This window comes from Sciurus carolinensis, chromosome 10 (genome assembly GCF_902686445.1).
Source record: "Sciurus carolinensis chromosome 10, mSciCar1.2, whole genome shotgun sequence".
Taxonomy (NCBI): Eukaryota; Metazoa; Chordata; class Mammalia; order Rodentia; family Sciuridae; genus Sciurus; species Sciurus carolinensis.
In genome coordinates, this window is record NC_062222.1 from 2,069,010 (window position 1) to 2,088,383 (window position 19,374).

At 43.4% G+C, this 19,374-nt stretch overlaps 2 protein-coding genes across 2 annotated transcripts; one reads left to right on the forward strand and one right to left on the reverse strand.

Moving 5' to 3' along the window:
* The first annotated feature begins 1,446 nt into the window (after positions 1 to 1,446).
* Positions 1,447 to 12,119, forward strand: Exosc9 (exosome component 9). The gene is given in 17 exon segments (XM_053743454.1): positions 1,447 to 1,579; positions 1,652 to 1,746; positions 2,465 to 2,526; positions 2,529 to 2,564; positions 2,567 to 2,582; positions 2,698 to 2,802; positions 3,900 to 3,925; positions 3,928 to 4,034; positions 5,762 to 5,844; positions 7,057 to 7,189; positions 8,147 to 8,161; positions 8,163 to 8,236; positions 8,854 to 8,883; positions 8,885 to 8,998; positions 9,616 to 9,797; positions 11,640 to 11,718; positions 11,978 to 12,119. Coding segments are annotated over 17 exon segments (1,308 nt in total). The 5' UTR covers positions 1,447 to 1,513; the 3' UTR covers positions 12,063 to 12,119.
* On the reverse strand, positions 11,945 to 18,272 carry Ccna2 (cyclin A2). The gene is given in 9 exon segments (XM_047566892.1): positions 11,945 to 12,924; positions 13,308 to 13,441; positions 13,858 to 13,971; positions 14,694 to 14,901; positions 15,430 to 15,588; positions 15,590 to 15,651; positions 15,841 to 15,953; positions 16,863 to 17,109; positions 17,825 to 18,272. Coding segments are annotated over 9 exon segments (1,296 nt in total). The 5' UTR covers positions 18,035 to 18,272; the 3' UTR covers positions 11,945 to 12,875.
* Between the last annotated feature and the right edge of the window lie 1,102 nt (positions 18,273 to 19,374).

The window sequence follows — 19,374 nt, forward strand, 5'->3', positions numbered from 1 at the left end:
AAACCAAATTGACACAGAATTTTCTGAAAACATTTGTTGTTTAAGACATTAATTTTTAATAAATTAGAAAACACTCACATTCTTTCCAATACCAAGCTGCCTACAGGAAAGAATACAATATTTTGATGAGACCCCCTTTTGATCTCTGAAAGGGGAATTATGAAATGCCCACTGTAAGAATCAAAGATTTAAATGAACTCAACCAGGAGTTCTGGTGTGAAACTAGAACACATTCACATTTCAAAGAGCTTGCACCCTGTAACCTCTTATCTTGAAAACAATCAACTGAGGAGGTAGACATAACTTCCCATCCACTTTCTTCCTTCCTGACAGGTCCTGTCCTCAGACTATGAGTTTACTCTATATCTCTCTGTACTTTTTTTCTCCTGCCTCAAAAACCTTCCTTTCTTAGTCACCTCTACCTGCAACTACTTCTATTAAAATACTAAAACAGAGCCCCTGTCTCAGAAAACACGGGTCAGTGTGAGAAATGGCTTGATTTTAATTAAGTTTTATTATCTCTTCAAAAAGAATCTAAATTCTTTGAAGAAAGGACCTTGTCTACCTGGTTTTCCCAGCATTTGGTTGTTCTTGGGATACAGTAGCCCTCTTTAAATACTTATTGAGTACATGGATTGCAAAGGGTGCAATAACGACTAAAATGTATCACTTGTAGGAAAAAAGCGTGAGAAGACAAAAGAAACCGAGGGGAGCCAGTGCAGGAGCCTGCATTGCCTACACCATCCAAAGCCAAAGGAAACAGAAGAGTAACGTACAGTTAAATGGGGCTCACCTCGATCAGGCCGGTTCTAGCATTTTTTAAAAAGTAGTTTTAGTTGTCAAGGGATCTTTTATCTTTATTTATTTATATGCGGTGCTGAGGATCTAACGCAGGGGCCTCACGCAGGCCAGGCAAGCGTCTAGCACTGAGCCCCGCCGCAGCCCCTACGCCACTGACTCCTTTCTACTCCTCACCGTAATGGCATTTGCCATCCTAGTTCACAGGTGGGCACACGCAGCACCAGGCGCAGCAGTCCGTCGCCGCGGGCAGGCCCTCTACCAGTCACCAGCGGAGAGGGCCTCCCCACGCACCGAGGCTTCCCTCCGCCTGGAGGTGCCGGAGAGCGGCAGGGAGTGAACCGCACTCGCTCTGGGGCGCCGCCGCGGGCGGGAGCTCCCGACTCCGGCGACGCCCCCGAGCCCACCAGCGTCATCGGTCCTACCGACGCCCGCCCGCTGCGACCCTGCCGGTCGAGGCTGACAGTGGTGCGAAAGTCGGGTGTCCTTCCTCCCGCGCTCCGCACTGAGGAAAACGGGGCACACTCCGGGAGCGGATCACCTCGCTCTGCGTCTGCGCTCTGGCGGCCGCCGCGCCGCGGTGACGTCAGCCCGCCGCCGCGCCGCGTGACGTCTGTTTTGCGCGCCGCGCGACGTCTGTTTTGCGCGCCGCGCGTGGAGGCGCGGGCCGCTTGCCCCTCGCCCCTCGGACTCCGGTGCCCGTGGGCCAGACACCATGAAGGAGACGCCGCTCTCAAACTGCGAGCGCCGCTTCCTCCTCCGCGCCATTGAGGAGAAGAAGGTAGGCGGCCCGCGGGGAGGGCGGGCGCCGCGGCCCCGAGCGCGCGGTGCGTGACGGCACGTTGTCTTGCAGCGGCTGGACGGCCGGCAGACCTACGACTACAGGAGCATCCGGGTCTCCTTCGGGACGGACTACGGGTGCTGCGTGGTGGAGCTCGGGAAGACGAGGTAAGGCGCCGGGCGTACGCGACGCCGGGTGGAGGCCGCCTCGCCTGGCCGCTGGTTTACGAAGCAGCTCCGAAGTCCGCTGCCCGCTTTCTGTAGCTGCCCAAAGTGAGGGTGTTTCCCGGAGTGCAGTTCCGGCTCTCTGGCCACACGAACGCCCAGTACAGACGCGTTTCCGCCCGTGAGTGTCACGTGGCTTCCGATCTGTGCGCGTCACGTGATCGCCGTTCGCGTTGTGAGTGGCACCTGTCAATCCTGCTCCGTATGCGGACTGTCGAGGTCTCCCACATCTGTCGGCCTCAGGCCCCACTTTCCTTTCTTCATGAGTGAAGTAAAAATTCGAGAGTTGTGAGGCTGTTGGGTCAGAGCATGTTGGCTGACCATGCCACATGGAAACCCTTAAAGCTCAAGTTTTCTGGCCATCTTGTGTCACTGTTTCAGAAAAGAGGAGTAAAAGTCCTTCACTTTCCTTTACATCTATGCAATAGTAAATACTGTAATAAGAGTTGTTTTTTCTGTTACCTTCTTAGGCATACCATGTTTTTTTATTTCTGCATCTATTATGTTAATATGTTTTATATATAATCTTTATTTCAAGTCCAGTTGAGTATATTATTATTGACACTGATTTAAAATAAATTTTTGTCTTTTATATTTCTTACTTTTTTAATTGAAAAAGAAATAACATTTAGTTAACTGCTTTGTCCCTTTATCTTTTCAGAGTTCTCGGACAGGTTTCCTGTGAACTTGTGTCTCCAAAACTCAATCGGGCAACGGAAGGCATTCTTTTTTTAACCTTGAACTCTCTCAGATGGCTGCTCCAGCTTTGAACCTGGCAGGTATTTACATCTTTTCTTAAGTTGCTTTAGCTATAGAAGAACCTAAGAGCAGTGAGCTATTGTTTTAATGCCTGGTGTTACATTTCATGACATTAGCCCATTCCTGTTTTCACAGGCAGTCAGATCTCTTGGTGAAGTTGAATCGACTCTTGGAAAGATGTCTAAGAAATTCAAAGTGTATAGACACTGAATCTCTTTGTGTTGTTGCTGGTGAAAAGGTGGGGAATATGCTCAGAATTCTAATCTTAGTATGGATATTGTTGATTCATTGGTTTCTAGATCTGTGCTTTCATTCTCAGAGCTTTGGTTAATTTAGGTGTCTTTTGTTTGTTTTTATACTAGGGATTAAACCCAGGGTGCTTTACCTCTGAGCTACAACTCCAGCCCTTTTTGCTTTTTATTTTGAGACACATCTTGCTGAGTAGTTGAGGGTCTCACTAAGTGCCCCATCTACCTTGATTTGGGATCCTCCTGCTTCAGGCCTCCTGAGTCACTGAGATTATAGACAAGTGCCACTGCGCCAGCTGTTAATTTAGTTTTATACTGGTTCATATCACCTTGTCCCAGGTGCTGCCTTTAGAATTTTTTGCCATCTCTTTCCAAAGGCACAAGAAACATCTTAAAAGGGTCAAAGTAGCAACTTGAATTTGTGTAAAAAAAAATGTTTTATTCATGGAACTTGCAGCTTTTTCATATAAGCTCTCATTTACTTTAGATGACTTGATAGGAGCAGGTTAGCGTTTTCCTTTTTTATGGATGAAGAACAGATTGACTCCTTTATGTGGATAGGTTCATTGATTTACACAGGCCACACAGAGTCAGTGGCAGGACTTACATTGGAAATTTTAGACAAAAAATTGTGTTGCACAAGGATGTTAGAACTTTATTTTCATGAGGGGGTCTTGTTGTTAGCTTTTTACTCCAGAGAGGTTATGTCACTTTCCACATTCTGTAGCTGAATGTGACACTTCAATTTGCATTCCTTTTAAGGTAATCGTATTATCATTTAACTCTAAGACTTCTGAGATTTATAAGTTAGCAGATAACATAAAAACATAGATTTAGAGGTAGGAAGTATTAGATATAGATGCTGAAAGGATTCCTTTTATTTTGAATATGCAGCTTGCTTTTGTCAAATGACTCATATAGAAGGTGAACTATTAGTATTTCAGATCTGCTTTTTTGTTTTTTAAATTTTTTTGCATTTTTATTGATAGGAGAATTAGAAGGAATAATATTAACATATTGTTACCATTCCTGCTTAATAGCCACAGCTTTTGTTTAGTTAGGTTATTTTATCTTAAACTCCCTTTTAGGTTGGCAGATACGTGTGGACCTACATTTATTAATCATGATGGAAATATCATTGACGCTGCCAGCATTGCTGCCATCGTGGCCTTGTGTCACTTCCGAAGGCCTGATGTCTCTGTCCAAGGAGATGAAGTTACCCTGGTAAGCCCCTGTGACTTGAGCCAGGACCCTCCCTGTGATGAAAGAATATCCTAGTTGTGCAGACAGTTTGCTTGTAGTAAAGTCATGTTGTAGATGGCACCTCCATAGGTTCTGGAATACTCATAAGGCAAAAAGCATATATGGTCAAAAATTTTCCTTACCTAGATGTCTGTCATTATGAACACAACCTCGAGCTTGGTTTTCCAGAATAGAATGCAGCTACTTCTTTGGATCGAATATTAGATGAAATGGTTGGCCCATGTTTAAGGGGTCACATGTGAAAAATCGATGGTTCTCAGCACCATGGGATGCATACCCTGCGAGAGGCATGCAGTAACTGGACGGGACTGAGGTCCTGCAGATTCACCTCTCTCCCCAGGACTTCTGTTCATTAAGTAAAGTAGATGGCAGGAGTTCATTTGAAATACCTGGAGGGGCTTATTAAACAGACTGCTAGGCTCCACTTCCACAGTAGGACAGAGGGTAGGAATTTGCATTTCTGACACTGATGCTCCTAGTCTGGGGACCACATTTTGAAAACTGCTGATCTTTGTTGCCTGACTTTTGTGCTATGTCAGTTTTGATTTCTATAAATTACATACTATGATAATGAAAATGCACTGTAGACATAGTTTGAGCCCTGAAGTTTCAAAAGGAAACATCAGATGCCCAAGGTTTCCAAATAATCTATAAAACTAGATTGGAGCATCTTCTTCGTAGACTTAGAGGTAGAGTTTATTAACAGTCGAGAAAATGTTCCTTAAGAAGAAAAGTTGGTTATAGGAAAGTAAAAACAAGAAAAGAAAAAAGTAGAGAGCAGTTAGTAAACTGAAAAAGAAATCAGTTTAAAGATGCTATAGTGTTATTGTTGTGGGAATGTAAAATGTATGGCTGTGTTAGAGAAGTTTGGCAGTTTCTTAAAAAGTTAAATGTAAACAACATTCTGTATTCAGAAAAATAAATAACAATGGAAGAATAAAATACTCAATGTGTACATCTTTCAGCACATTTGACTTTATAATATTAATAAATGGCTTAGAAACTGGGGAAAGATTTTTTCTAGCATTATATGCCTAGAATCTCTAGGAGGAACAAGAGTATGTATTTGTGAGAGAGATGTATACAGGTGTTCACAGCATTCACTTAATAGCCATAGGCTCTCGTTACTGGTGAATGGGTGAACAGTGTGTACTCATACATGGAGAACTTGGCCTGTTGCTCCACCTCGCAGTCCACTGCTGTAACTGCGGCAAGGTGGAGAAAACAGGCCAAGTTGAAAGAAGCCGACATGGTGACTACAGGTCACTGGATTCATCTGTATAGAATATGATATGGAGCTGAGGTGGATCCATCAGACAGCAGATCAGCCAGGGACTGGGTGGGGGGAAATGAGAACTGACTACTAAAGGGTCTTAAGGAACTTGTGGGGTATGGAAATACACACTGGGAAGGCTGTCATGGTTCATACCTATACACTTGATAAAAATGGGTCATACTTACCAGAAGTAGATTTTATGGGATATAAGTTACACCTCAATGAAGGTTTTTGAAGAATGCATCTAATTGAGGAATCTGAGTGGCAGGGTCAAACAGGTAATTGTAAAAGAAGTGATTGAGGTACTCACCGAGGATTGAAAGACTTTTATGTTTTAGTACTTGATTCACAAGGTGATACTTGGTATGTTCAGAACTGAAGTGTGATTATTGAACCTCTTCTTCTGAGACAGTATACTCCTGAAGAGCGAGATCCTGTACCATTGAGCATCCACCACATGCCCATTTGTGTCAGTTTTGCCTTCTTCCAGCAAGGGTAAGTCTTGCCTTGGTGTGAGAACTTCATTGCCCTGCTTAAGTGTTTCAGGCATATATTTTTTCCTGAGGTCATTAGTTGGCAGAGGGCTTTCCAAATAGAAGTAACAAAACAGTTCCATAATTACACTTTCCAATATTTTTCTTCTTGTAGTACACTTAGAATTTGATGATTTGCCATGGCATAGTAGCACCTTGCCTTTCTTAGAAGTATATGCTAGGCTCTAATTTGGGAAAGTGGGGTTAAGAATTACTGTGGATTTTGGAGCTGTGTTAGTTCTAGGAGCAGATGACAAGGGAGAATGATTCACAACAGCAAGAAAATCTTTTTCCTTTGGTTTTCCAGCAGTCTGTTCAACTCATTGCTAAATCCTCCCAACAACAGAAAACCTGGGGTCTCTTAGGTCCATGTGATGGTGCTTTTGAGTGAAAGCTTGAGCCTTAACTCTTCAGAAACAAGCAAAGATATAAAAATAGCTTTAACAGTGTTGTGCATAAGAATGAGAGAAAAGATGTCAGCTTATAGCTATGTTATGTAGAATTTTATTACAGGGAAATGGACTGGCATGTCCAATAGAAATAAAATGCCAGCTATATAAATAATTTAAAATTTTCTCAAAATCACATTAAAGAGGTAGAAACCATTTTTATATATTTTACTTAACCCAAAATATGCAAAACATTTTCATTTATGTACTCAATATATTTAAAACTACATTTTAAAATATCCATTAAGTCTTTGAAATCTAGTATTTTACTGTGTTTGAATTAGTCACATTGCAAGGTCTTAGTAAACCCATCTGACTGCTAACTACTGTATCGGACGATGCAAAGTACTACTTTTAATGTACCATTAGCAGAATTTAGAACAAGGATGTTGAGGTAACTTTAAAATTAACTAATTTAATGGTATCCAAGTTTTTATTAATGAGCCAGAAATCATTTAATCAGAGATAGCATTAGGTTTGGATTATATAGTTTAAATTAAAATTAATCTGAACTTAACATGATTTTACTGCAATAGCAAGAAATAGCCACTTAAGCATTTGTGTTCATAAAAACATGTTCTCGACTCTTGTCTCATTAAAGTGACTCATACCCACAGGCTTAGACAACTTTAGTGTTGACTTCATTGATGATGTCTTTTAAGAAAAAATTCCTTTACTCTAAAAATGATAGGCATTTGTTCAGGATCATTTAATATTCATTTCAGAATGTATCTCTTGGTGGATCCCAATGAACGAGAAGAACGGGTAATGGATGGCTTGCTGGTGATTGCCATGAATAAGCATCGAGAGATTTGTACCATCCAGTCCAGTGGTGGGATAATGCTACTAAAAGATCAGGTCAGTGCTTTGAACTAATGTGCCTTTAAGAATAGGGCTCATCTTTTTAGAAGTCTTTTCTTCTCTTAACCAAAAGCCAGAGCACTTTTATGGATTGATTCTAGGATGTGTTGAAGTCTGATTTCAGTACAGTTGATACATTCTCCTGATTTTGGCCATGGGGTATTCTCCGTCTGTGGCTGCTCCAATGTCTGAGCATCCTGAGTTTGACCCTCGTAACTAGGGGAACACTTTTTTTCTTTCAGTGAAGAAAGATTCATATCTTTTTTTTTTTTTTAATGGCAAAAGGTAGAAATGAGGTAAGAAATACCTTTTACTTTTAGAATTTGGTACTACTAGCAGTGGTCCTCAAACCCAGCCACATGCCAGATTCACACGGAGACCTGTTGAAAGTAGGGGGATGCCTTATGGGGCCTGCAGAGTAAGGGACTGCTGTGTGTCCTGTTCCAGCTCCGCCTTGCTCTCACTCTGGGCAAGTGATGTCACATCTGTGGACCTGTTTCTTTTCTGTAAAATAAGGAACGGTGTTAGTGCTGAGACTGTTAGGATGAGAGAATAAATAGATGGAGGATGAGAGAATAAATAGATGGAGGTTTACAGCAGTGTCCAGGATACGTGAAGTGCTCAGCAGACCCTAGTTTATCCTCACAGCGGTCATAGTTAGTAGCACTACAGACACTACCCTGGTTCCTGTTTCTGTGGATTACTTATGGGAAGGTGACACACCTGAGGCAGGTCTGTGTGTCTACACTCTTTCCCATGGTATCTTAGACTGTCAGCTAACAGTCTGATCTCCTACTGCCGTAGTCCTTCAAGGTGGTAACACAATTCTTGCATCTTGCCTTAATTTGTGTTAACATGCATTATTTTCATATTTGTAAAAGCTTAAATTAATCTCATGGTTATTGTTTACAGAAATCCTTTTGGTTTGTTTAACATAATTTGCTTTACAAATAGGTTTTGAGATGCAGTAAAAATAGCTGGTGTGAAAGTAGCAGAAATTACAGAGCTAATACAGAAAGCTCTGGAGAATGACCAAAAAGTTAGGTAAGTTTACCTTTTCCAGAACGAAATGGTCTTTTTATACCTATTTTCTAAAGGCCTTTCTTGCATAAAGGCAACAATATAATTTTCATACTTGATCTTTCCTTGTTTGTTAACCTGAATTGAATAGAGTACTTACGTTTTTGAAAGTTTATTAGACTATTATATTTTATTCCAGTTTCTAAACAAAACTTTTATTGAAAATTCTTAAGGTTTTTCTTTAAAAGTTCACATTTTCTTAAGGGGGAAAAAAAAATCTGGTAACTCAGTTAATGGAAAGAACACAAATAAGTTGATTCTCATCTCTACTTCTTACTTGTGCTACCTTACACAAGATATGTAATCTAGCACTTCAGTCTCTTTTCTACCATCCGTGAGCTGATGCCTTCCTGGTAAAACTAACCTGAGGATCAGAGTGTACTGTAAGCACCTGGCCACATGCCTGGTACTGGTTCCATAAGTGGTAATGATGGGAATTTGTTACTGTTTCACTTGATAGGCATAAGTTTATGGAATAAACTGTTCCAATATTTCTTACCTACCAAAAGGTAAAATACCTTTGTTTCCTCTCATCTGTCCTCATCTTCTCCATCCACCCATCCACAACAACCCACATACAGGAAAGAAGGTGGAAAGTTTGGCTTGCAGAGTCTATAGCAAATCAAGAATCACAGCATTTAAAATGGAGAAGGCCCCCATCGATACCTCAGATGTAGAGGAGAAAGCAGAAGAAATCATTGCTGAAGCTGAGCCTCCTCCAGAAGTGTATCTTGTTGCATGGTTTGTGCAGTGACAAGAAGATTGATAGCACTTTTGACTTTGCTGATGTTGTGTATGCATATTACAGTTTCTTTTCTGAAATACTGATAGAGAAAACACTTAAAGTAATGTGAATCATACTAAGTTGACATTTTAAAATCTAGCTTCATTTATTCTGGCAGAAAATTTTCTATTGTGAGAACCATTTTAGGGACTGGCAGTGTGGTTCCCTGGTAGAGCACTTACTTAGCATGTGCACATGGCCCTGGGGGTTACATCCCTAGCACTGCCAAAAAATAAATGTTTTTATAGCATTTTCATTTTACTTTGAAAAATTTAGTATCGATGGTATTGGTCAGGTTACTTATACTCTGGTATACGCTATTCTTAAGTGTATTCATTCGTTCACTAAACTTACAACTGTCTCCTCATTTCTCTTACCACTGGTGCCCATAACATCCTGGGTTATGTATTTTACTTTTCATTGTTCAGAGCCCTCCTTAATACAGCTCTACTATTTCCCTGAGAATTGAGGACTAATTGAATAAGTCTTAGTAGAAGATGTGACTTTTTATCAGTTCAATAGCAGTACATTTGCTCTTCAGTTTTCTTAACTTGTAAAGTGTTGCTGAACCTGTGCTGTGGACTCCTGGAACTGCCCAGATTGGAGAGGGAATAGAAAATTCCTGGGGTGCACTTGAAGACTCCGAGAAGGAAGCTGAGGATGAAGGTGGCAGTGACGAAGCTGTCCTTGACGACATGAAGATGGACATGGCAGCAGAAGTTTCCGACATTGGAAGCCAAGGTGGGTGGTGCAGTATGCCTTTTGTGATCCGCCTAAGGAGTGTACACATAACTGTCTACAGATGGTGTGTGTGTCAGTGTGTAACACAGATGGCTGTGCAGAGATCTGGGGAGGACACAGATGCAGCTAAACAAGGGGTATGCAAGTCTTTCTTGGAGAGGCTGAATATTTTGTGATTTAAATTTCAACCAAAGGGGCTAACTGCAACATTAACATAGATTCTTTTTTAAAAAGAAGTTTATTTTGTGTAGTGTATATGCTAAAGTAGCATATACAGTTAGACATTTTAATTTAAAATTTTTGTCTTTCGTATATATATCTGGGCCAGTTTAAGGGAATGAGTTTCCTGGTTGTTTATAGTTTGTAGACTTAAAGTACACATTACATCATATAGTACAAACTTTCTGCAGTGAGCAGCACTCTGCAACTGCATAGAAACCACTAGCCCCATGTGGCTACCAAACATTTGAAATTGGTTTGTCTGAGGAACTGAATTTTAGTTCATTTTAGCCATATGTGGCTAGTGGCTACCATATTAGTGCAGAATCAAAGGATACAGAAATTCTAAAAATGCCTGTGTATCTACCTTGCATTCTAAAAAGGTGAGGAAATGAAGAAATTGATTTTACCTATGGATCTTTTTTGCTTTTAAGAATACCCAATTCTGATGTGGCCCATGTAAAAATCAGGAATTGGTTACATGGTGACAAGTTTGGTAAATGGGTGAAGAGAAAAACTCCCCCCTTGATGGGAACTTCAGCTCCGCTTTCCCAGTGACTACTTCTGTTTGATGTTATTCTTCCAAAACTTGTTCAGGTATTTATTTACTAGTGCAGTAAGCTGCTTACTCCAGGGACTTGTCTTTACAAGTTTTTCCACATCAGCATGTGTAGCTCCTCATTTTTTAAATGCTGCACAGAATTCAATGCCATTGCATGTACCCAGCAGGCTTAACCACGCCTCGTCGATGACTGTTGATGCAGGTTCTCCACTCCTACCAGTGCTGGTGTCCTTGCACTTAACACATACCTCTGTTTAGTACTGTTCTGATCACTTAGTAAAGTTAACAGCTAGACATTGTTCTGAAGAGTAGTATTTTCAATTAAATAATGACATTGGGAGGATGAAGCAGGTAAAGCTTTTCTGAAGCATGTGAACAGAGCAGTTTCAAACTAAACTAGAAAGAATTAATAGACAACCAACCAATTAGAAAAAGGTTCAGTTTGTGTGTAGGACATGTATTCACCATTAATGCTCTGGAGAAAATTGGGCAAAAGATACGAAGCAGCTCTCAAAGTACAAATGGCCCCGGTTAACATTTTTAATGGTTAGCCCTAATAAATACCAGTATTGGCAAGGGTGAATGGGGGAATGTGTTTTATCATTTGCTACTACTTAGAGTTATTGGAACAGTAGTTCTGGAGGGATTTGGCCAAACATATCTTGGACGCGCGTTTGACCCAGCAGTTCTGCTTCTGGGAATTTCCCAGTGTTTGTAGTGGAGACGACAGCAGATGCTGAGGTGGACCCTGTGCCTTCTTAGCTAGAGCAGCACAGTCAGCTTTGCTGGCATCCGACTTCAGGCCATCTCAGTTGGTTCTGTAAGAACTGCATAGATTGCCCCCGTAATTCTGTGACGTGTTAAGTGACTACACAGTGAAAGGAAATAGGAATTTTAGAGGGCAGTTTTTCTGAGGGAAAGATTTGCAAAGAACAAAGTTCATCCCTGTAAACCCCTGAGAGTACCTGGGGTGTCAGTGTGGAATGGAGGTTTGAAACCTGACAACCCCATGGAAATTTTTTGGGAGATTACTTACATTGCTTCTTGGTATTTTCTTAAAGATGCCCCTATAGTACTCTCAGATAGTGAAGAAGAAGAAATGATCATTTTAGAACCCGACAAGAATCCGAAAAAAATAAGGTAACGGATTTCTAGGTTGTTTGCCCTCTGGTTTTGCACTCATCTTGGCTTCTCCTATAAAGACAGCCCTTTTTCATTACTGTTCTCTCTGATTTATTCACTCTAAGTTAGTACCTGAATTTTATAGAAATGGATGCCTTTAAGTTATTTGACTCATAGATGCCACATTTCCTACTGGAAAAAATAAGGAAGCCCTATTTTAATGATCCAAAATTCAACAACATACTGTTAGTGAACTGTTACTTTTCTTTATTCACAGAACACAGACCATCAGTGCAAAACAAGAAAAAGCACCAAGTAAAAAGCCAGCAAAAAAGAGAAAAAAGAAGAGAGTTGTTAACTAACAATAGTTGCATATTTGCATATGTAGCTAATAAAGGTAATTTATTCAGTGCAAACTACTTTGGGTATTTTTTTTTTTTTTATTCACACTCCCATTATAAAGTCTGGTTAGCCGATTGTTTTTAATACTTTAAATGAACCTTTAAAAGTGAACTCTTTGTTAATGTGCACAAAAGCTTCCCAAAACCTCTTCGGAGTTTTTGTCATTTCAGATTCTTAAGTTGTAAGTAACTATGAACCAGGTAAAGTTATAGAAGTTGATATTTTCAAAGGCTGCTTCAGTGTAGTTATACAGAGCTGAGTCTCAGGGTCTTCACTGTACTGAAAAGGCCTAGGTTTATTCTAGGAATGCTTAGTTTAAGACTAAGTCGGCACACTGGTTCAGTTGCTTAGGAAATAAGTGTCAGAATTTGAGGGTGTTTTCCTAATACGACTCCAATTTTAGAGGAAGGCTCCTCACTCCCCATTGCACAACAAACCATAAACAAGTTAACTTTTTTAAGAGAATCTGGAACAAGTCATATTTAAACTTCCAATTAACTACATCAAAGATTTCCAAGTCAATTTATTATTACCCTGACAGCTGGCGGTATTAATACTTTAACAAAACCACTTAAAATTAGCCAAATATCTAGGATAGATACATGTACAAAAGATATACAAATTAAAAACCATTAAAAAAGTAATAGATACCATAATTTGTCCTTGACCAACTTCTATGTTCAGAAATGATTGTGGAATTAAAACCTAAGATAAAAACTGTACACCATGTACTTTGAGTGATTTACATCTTAGAAAACAGGCAGTCTTCCACGTTACACATTTAGTGTCTCTGGTGGGTTGAGGAGAGAAACTCCATGATACCTGTAAGTTAAAAAAAGTGTTTTAGTAACGTTCACCTGGGCAAAGGAGATCGTGGAGTACTGTGTGTGCTGGGCACTCAGAAGTGCTATTCCTACCTCTCTGGTTTGGTTGATTTTAGAATCACTGTCTGATCCCCCTTTCCTCTCCCGTCACCCCAGCTGCAAGACAGAGCATCATCTAAACCTCCAAACACCACCTGCTAAGGGATTAGTTTTTTAGTTGTCATTTTGTTTTGTTTTGTTTTGGCAATTCTGGAGATGGAACCCAGAACCTGGCTGTGCTGGGCAAGTACTCCACCCCTACATTCCAGCCTGAGAACAGCTTAAAGAAGCTGTGGCAGACCCCAGGTGTCCTTTGATAAAGTAATTGTGCTCAGCTCTTACTTTGAATGCTTGTACTTCTCCCTTATGGACTGCTGTGCATGCTGCGGGGCTCTGAGGTAGGTCTGGTGGAGGTCCACAAGACAGGGCTTGAGGCTTTCCAGGGTGTATCCAGTCTTCTGAACCAGTGATTCAGGCTATAGGAGAGGGCAGAGAACCACAGTGCTGTTGTTAACACAGGACACTAAACACAGTCTGTAGGTGGCTGAAGTTCCATAAATCACAGCACTACACTTAATGCTACCCCTAGCAGGCCTGTTTTCTCAGGCCTCTATTCATCTCTTACGCCTTTGTCCATTTTCACTACTTTCCCCACCAGCACTGTTAACTACAACCCGAGGTGGCCTAAAGTCCTAAGCACATCTTTCAAATCCCAGCTTACAACTAAGCCGCCTACCACCCACTGTTCAAAAGGTAAGATGTCTTAAACAGTATATTCACTGGACTCGTCTTCCAAGTAAGACCATCTGGACAACCCGGGTCCCAGGGGGCTTTTAGCCTATGTGGCACCACCTCTCAGTCGTGGTGGACGTAAAGGCAGTGTCACACTTACCCAGCCTTGGCCTGTGACTGTGTAGAGTGCTAAGTGGAAGGCTGCTCCAGCAATAACAGATGGCAGATACTTCAGGTAGGGGTCGGCATCTACCAAACTCACTCTCCCCAAAAACTGTAATGACAGACACTTGATGATCGAGCTTCAGAATTCACACCTCAGATCCTTGCCTTCTGACCTAATTTTTTCCTTTGATATTGCCTCTGTGACAACCTTGAGAAAATACCCCATAGCCTCATCTTTAAACACACCCATTATCAAAGTGTCTCACTCCACTCTCATCCTGCACGTCCCTCTACCAACTAAAGACAATGCTCCTGAGTACCATTGCAACCACTGCTCCTAGTGTTTTCCTGATCCACAGCTATCCCTCGGGATCCATGTAGAGCTGCTTCTAGCACCCCCCCCACCCACTGATGGACACCCAAGCCAGCATATGCTTAAGTCGCACAGACGTAGATGGTCTAGCCCTTGCATGTACCTACAGACATCCTCCTGTATACTTTAAATCATCTCTAGATTACTTGTAATTCTTAATGTAAACGTACATAGTTATTATTTGTTTAGAGAAATATGAAAAAAAATCAGTACTTATTCAGTACAAATGCAGTTTGTTTTCCCCATGAAAACTTCAGTCTGTGGTTGGTTGAATTCATGAGTGGAGAACCCACAGATAGGGAGGGCCAACCATATACTGTCTTTTGCCAGTGCTAGGCTTTTTTCCATACTCAACTTTAATCTGTCCCACTAAATCTCTTGAGCAAAGCTGTAGAATTAAAATCATGCTTACCCCTAATTACTGTGCAGGGATCCCCAACAAAATGAAAGTAACTTACCATTGCTAAACTTTCAACTTTGCAGTTTGCAGGCTGCTGATGTAGAAAGTATTGGGTAAGAAACTGATTTACTGTTGGTGCAGCTAAGTCAAAAGCAAGGACTTTCAAAACTAGGTGCTCCATTCTCAGAACCTGCTTCTTGGTATAGGTATCATCTGTAATGTACACAAACTCTGCTACTTCTGGGGGGTATATTTCTTCAAACTTTCTACAATGAAAAAAGTTTGTAAATAGTAAGTCCTTCTAAAAGAGAAGCAAGATTCCTAGCTCTGCAATCCCATTTGCATAACACACAGAACGACCCCCAAATCCACTGTTTACCACTAGCACTCCCACTGATACTTGACCTTCGTTTCTAGCAGAGACCACTACTACTACTCAAAGACCTGATGGAAGAGGACTTCCAACATATTCTCCCAGTGTGGCACAGGGAGCCAGGGAGAGGCAGGAGCTCACCACGTAGCTAGAAATAGGTCAGAAATCTGATGTTTCCACTTCTACATTTCATCTTCATGTCTTAGTAGAGAGAAGATACTACCTGCATGCCAGAGAGCACTGTCATGGAGGAGCCACACTCCAAGCTTTGTAATCCGGTCATTGTAAAATGCAGTATTTGCACGTTCTCCACTCCCTAAAGCACTGACTCTGCCCTCTGAAGCATGTTAGAACGTCCCAGCTGACACCACATTTATTCCCGTGAAAAGGAGATGGCTCTGACAAGACAAACAGGACTCACGAGGCTAGCAGCATGGCGGCAGTGCCCACAAGCTGAAGCTTCCCTCTCAGCACCGACATGGACGACAGGAACCGGTCAATGTAGTTCACAGCCAGGTGCAGGGTCTCATTCTGCAGTTTATATTCCTCTCCCACTTCAACCAGCCAGTCCACGAGGATGCCGCATACTGTTAGTGATGTCTGGCTGCTTCTTCATGTAGCCCACTCGAGGCTTACATTTAACCTGTTGGGAAAAGGTCAGTAGTGTTAAGACTGCAATTCGAGCAGTCTCCACTGACACAGACGCTGCATGCTGTAACTTAAGCGCAGCACTGGAGCTATTCATGAGTAAATACAGAGCTCGCACACCATTCTCTCAAGTCCACTCAGCTGCACTTAGTGAACACACATGCAAAGTGGACCCAGCCCTTACCTCCATTTCCCTAAGGTACGTGTGGATATCCTCATGGTAGTCTGGCACTTCATTCACACTCACTGGCTTTTCATCTTCTAATACAATTGACATGTCCATCGTGTGTGGTGACTCTGAGAATTCAGAAGACAAGAGTAAGTTGTTTCTGTTTGATTCAGCAGCTAAAAATGACTGCCCCTACCAGGAGTCTACTACTACCAGAGCATTTCTTTCATTCAACTAAAGAGGACTTCTCATGGCAAAGTGCATGGAATATTTCACTCTGGCTTTAGTATCTGTTTATGTAGCTTTAGAATGGTTCCCATTAATGAGACAAATGCTGATAGGCCACTAATAGGAGATTGAGTATTAAAGTATCATTCATCTTCCATGAGAGATGGGAGCACATGGTATGTGGTTCTATTAGGAAAGCACTTACCATCCAAGTTTTGAGATAATATCTAAAGTTTGCCCTAAGAGAATGCAGACCCTGTAGTCAGACATTTTCAAAGCACAGTTGGGCATCAGCTAGAATCAGCACTTACCAGAAAGGAAATAGCTGTATTTGTGGGTTAGGGAAAACATCTATGTACAGCTACTAACTTACAGGACAGTGACACTTCCTGGTATCAGATGATCACTCAGAATGGTTTTATAGAAAAAGGTGTTAGATATAACCAAGATTGTGTCTTCAAATAGTACTCTCTGAAGTGATATCTGAGAAGTGAGGCTTATAAAATATAACTGGAATCCATTCTCCCAACAAGCAAACATATAGGATCAGATTCAAATAAGAATTCAAGACCTAATTAATAATATGCCAATTAATTTGGTAGTGTCCCCAAAGGAGCATGGGGACTTGGGTCCTTTTGTAGGTCACTAGGTTCAGTATTAGGGTGAGAGTAGAGATAAATCACATCCTCTCTAAGCTTATTATACTAAACTTTAACACAGTGTATCATAAACAGGTACAAGTGTCTTAGAATGCGAAATGCGATTAACCCAATCTGTTAACTTAATTCAATATGTTCCTTAAAACTTACCAAAACTACCATCCATTGGATAATCCAAAGGCACCAGGGGTTTTCTTGGTCCAGGTAAAGTAGCAGCTGTATTAAAAGCCAGGACATCCTCACACTCTGTTCTTTTAGATTCAGATGGCCTCTTTTGAGTTTCCTGTTCTGCTTCATCCACATGAATGGTGAACGCAGGCTGTTTACTGTTTGCTTTCCAAGGAGGAACAGCAGTGGCATGTTCATCATTTACGGGAAGATCCTTTAGAGGTGCGACCTAAGGGGAAAGCAATAACAGGCTTTGAGCTTATTCAATGGAGTTTTACCTTTTTCCCCTATGGATCTCAGCCTTTGCTTCTACCACATATGCTATCAGGAAATTTAAATTATCTGAGGCAAATAATAAAGATTGAAGGGATATTCCAACTTGTCACAGACTTTCCTACAATAAGTAACCAGGACTAAGTGGAATTATAAAACAACCACGGCTTCAAGAAGGATGGGGTGTCAGGTCAATGCATAAGTTTAAGAAAAGAGAAAAAAGTATTCATTCACCACTTTCACCCCAGGGTGGAGCAACAGAGCAAATCCGGCTAAAATGGCGGAATTTACCAAAAGCAAAATATTTTTCAGACCCCTTCCCCAAACAGAGGTTGTCTTTAAGCAGATGGGTGGGGTGGGGGTGGGAGAGTCGGTCCTAGGGCAGTGCCTAGAGTTTAAACGTGGAGAAAAAGGCTCGGAGCTGAGCAAAGACCACATTCACGGTTTGACCCCATTACCTACAGAAAGCAACCTGGGTAGGGCACGCTGAGAATAATGGAAGAAGCTACTACAGCGGTATCCTACATACCAGGAAACCTGGGACCGAGTGGACCTCGGACCCGAGCCCCCTAACGGGCCGAGAGGGCGCTTGGGGCCCCGCTCCCTGCCTTCGAAAGCCGCCGCCCAAGTCCCGCCCGGCCGCCCTTCTGCAGACACCGCGCGACCTTTACCCGGCGCGTCTTGGGCCTCTGCTGCGGCGCGGGGCAGCGCGGGTTCGCGGCCTTCAGCACGGCCAGCGCCGCCTGGGTCCGCGGCTGCGGGGCGGGCGCCTTCTCCGGGTTGATGTTCTCCTGGTCCTCCTGGAGCCCAGTCTGCTGCAGCGCAGGCAGTGCCGAGCCCGTCTCGCGGGCCGCAGGCCGCGGCGCGGAGCTGCCCAACATCGCGGCTCCCGCGGGCGCGAGGCGGATCAGCTCGCGCGCCAAGCAGCGTGCGCTCGCCCGCCCGCCGGAGACGCTCCAGCCGTGGACGCCCGCCGCCGCCCAGCCAGCCTGGCCGCCGCGCGCTCACCGGCGAGGGCCCGCGCGGGACGCAGGAGTCGCCAAGGGTGGAGCAGGCGCTGCCGGGCGCGGAGGCGCGGACGCCCGAGATGCAGCCGGCAGCCCGCCGTGCGGCGGCTGTTCCTGCAGTTCAAGTATCCCGCGACTATTGAAATGGACCAATGAGAGCCCGGCCCGTGACGTCAGCCAGAGCGACGGGCGCAGCGAGCGCGGGGGCCTCAGGGCGGGGCCGCAGGGAGGACGGAATGGGGCGGGGCCACGCAGGCGGGGAGGGGCCGAGCAGGGAGGATGGGAGCAGCGAGCGCGGGGGCCTCCGGGCGGGGGCGGGACCGCGGCCGCGCTGGGAGGACAGACGCGTGGCGGAGGCACGCAGGCGGGGGCGGGGCCGCGCAGGGAGGATCGGCGAAGCCAATGCGGAGACCTCCGGGCGGGGGCGGGGTCGCGGCCGCGGCCGCGTAGAGAGTTCAGGCGCGGGGCGGGGGCACGTAGGCTGGGCGGGACCGCGCAGGGAGGACGGGCGCAGCAGCGAGCGCGGCTGCGCACGGAGGACGGACGCGGGCGGGGGCTTGCGCCAGGCGTCCCAGGCCCGGTACGTCCCTAAGCCTCTTGGGACTGACGGAATTAAATTCCAGCAACTGCAGGATGCTGCCCCAGTCTCCAGCCTTGGCACTTGAGTTCCTAAGGCCAAGTTATTCCGTGTCTAGTTCAGCGGTCTCATCTGTTAACTGGGAGTAACGACGTCTGCACGTATTAGGGCTCTCATTAGGATTTAATAATGTACATGCATCGCTTGACACGCTGCTCGCAGTAGGTGGCAGCCTGCCAATTGTACTCATAGGAGGCTGAAACTTGTGCTGGGTGGCACTGGACACAGGATCTCTCACACACTAAGCACACGCTATCACTGAGCTAAGTCTTCAGCTCTGTCTTAATGCTTTTGTCCTCATGAAGATGCTATCAATTTAAGATGCCACCTTGCACTAGTTTGGATAATGGATAAGTTATTTATTGCAAGAAATTTAAATAGTCACTAATTTTTGTCTTTAAATAGTCACTAAATTTTATCTTCCCCTAAGCCGTGGCAGACAACAAAATCACACAGTGACATCCCGGTGGCTAGGATATAATTGTAAGTTTCATTTAGAAATTAAGGTTGTTCAAATATACTAAAAACAAATCGAGGGTGTGGTTCAGTCATACACAGCAGACTTAGCATGTGCAAG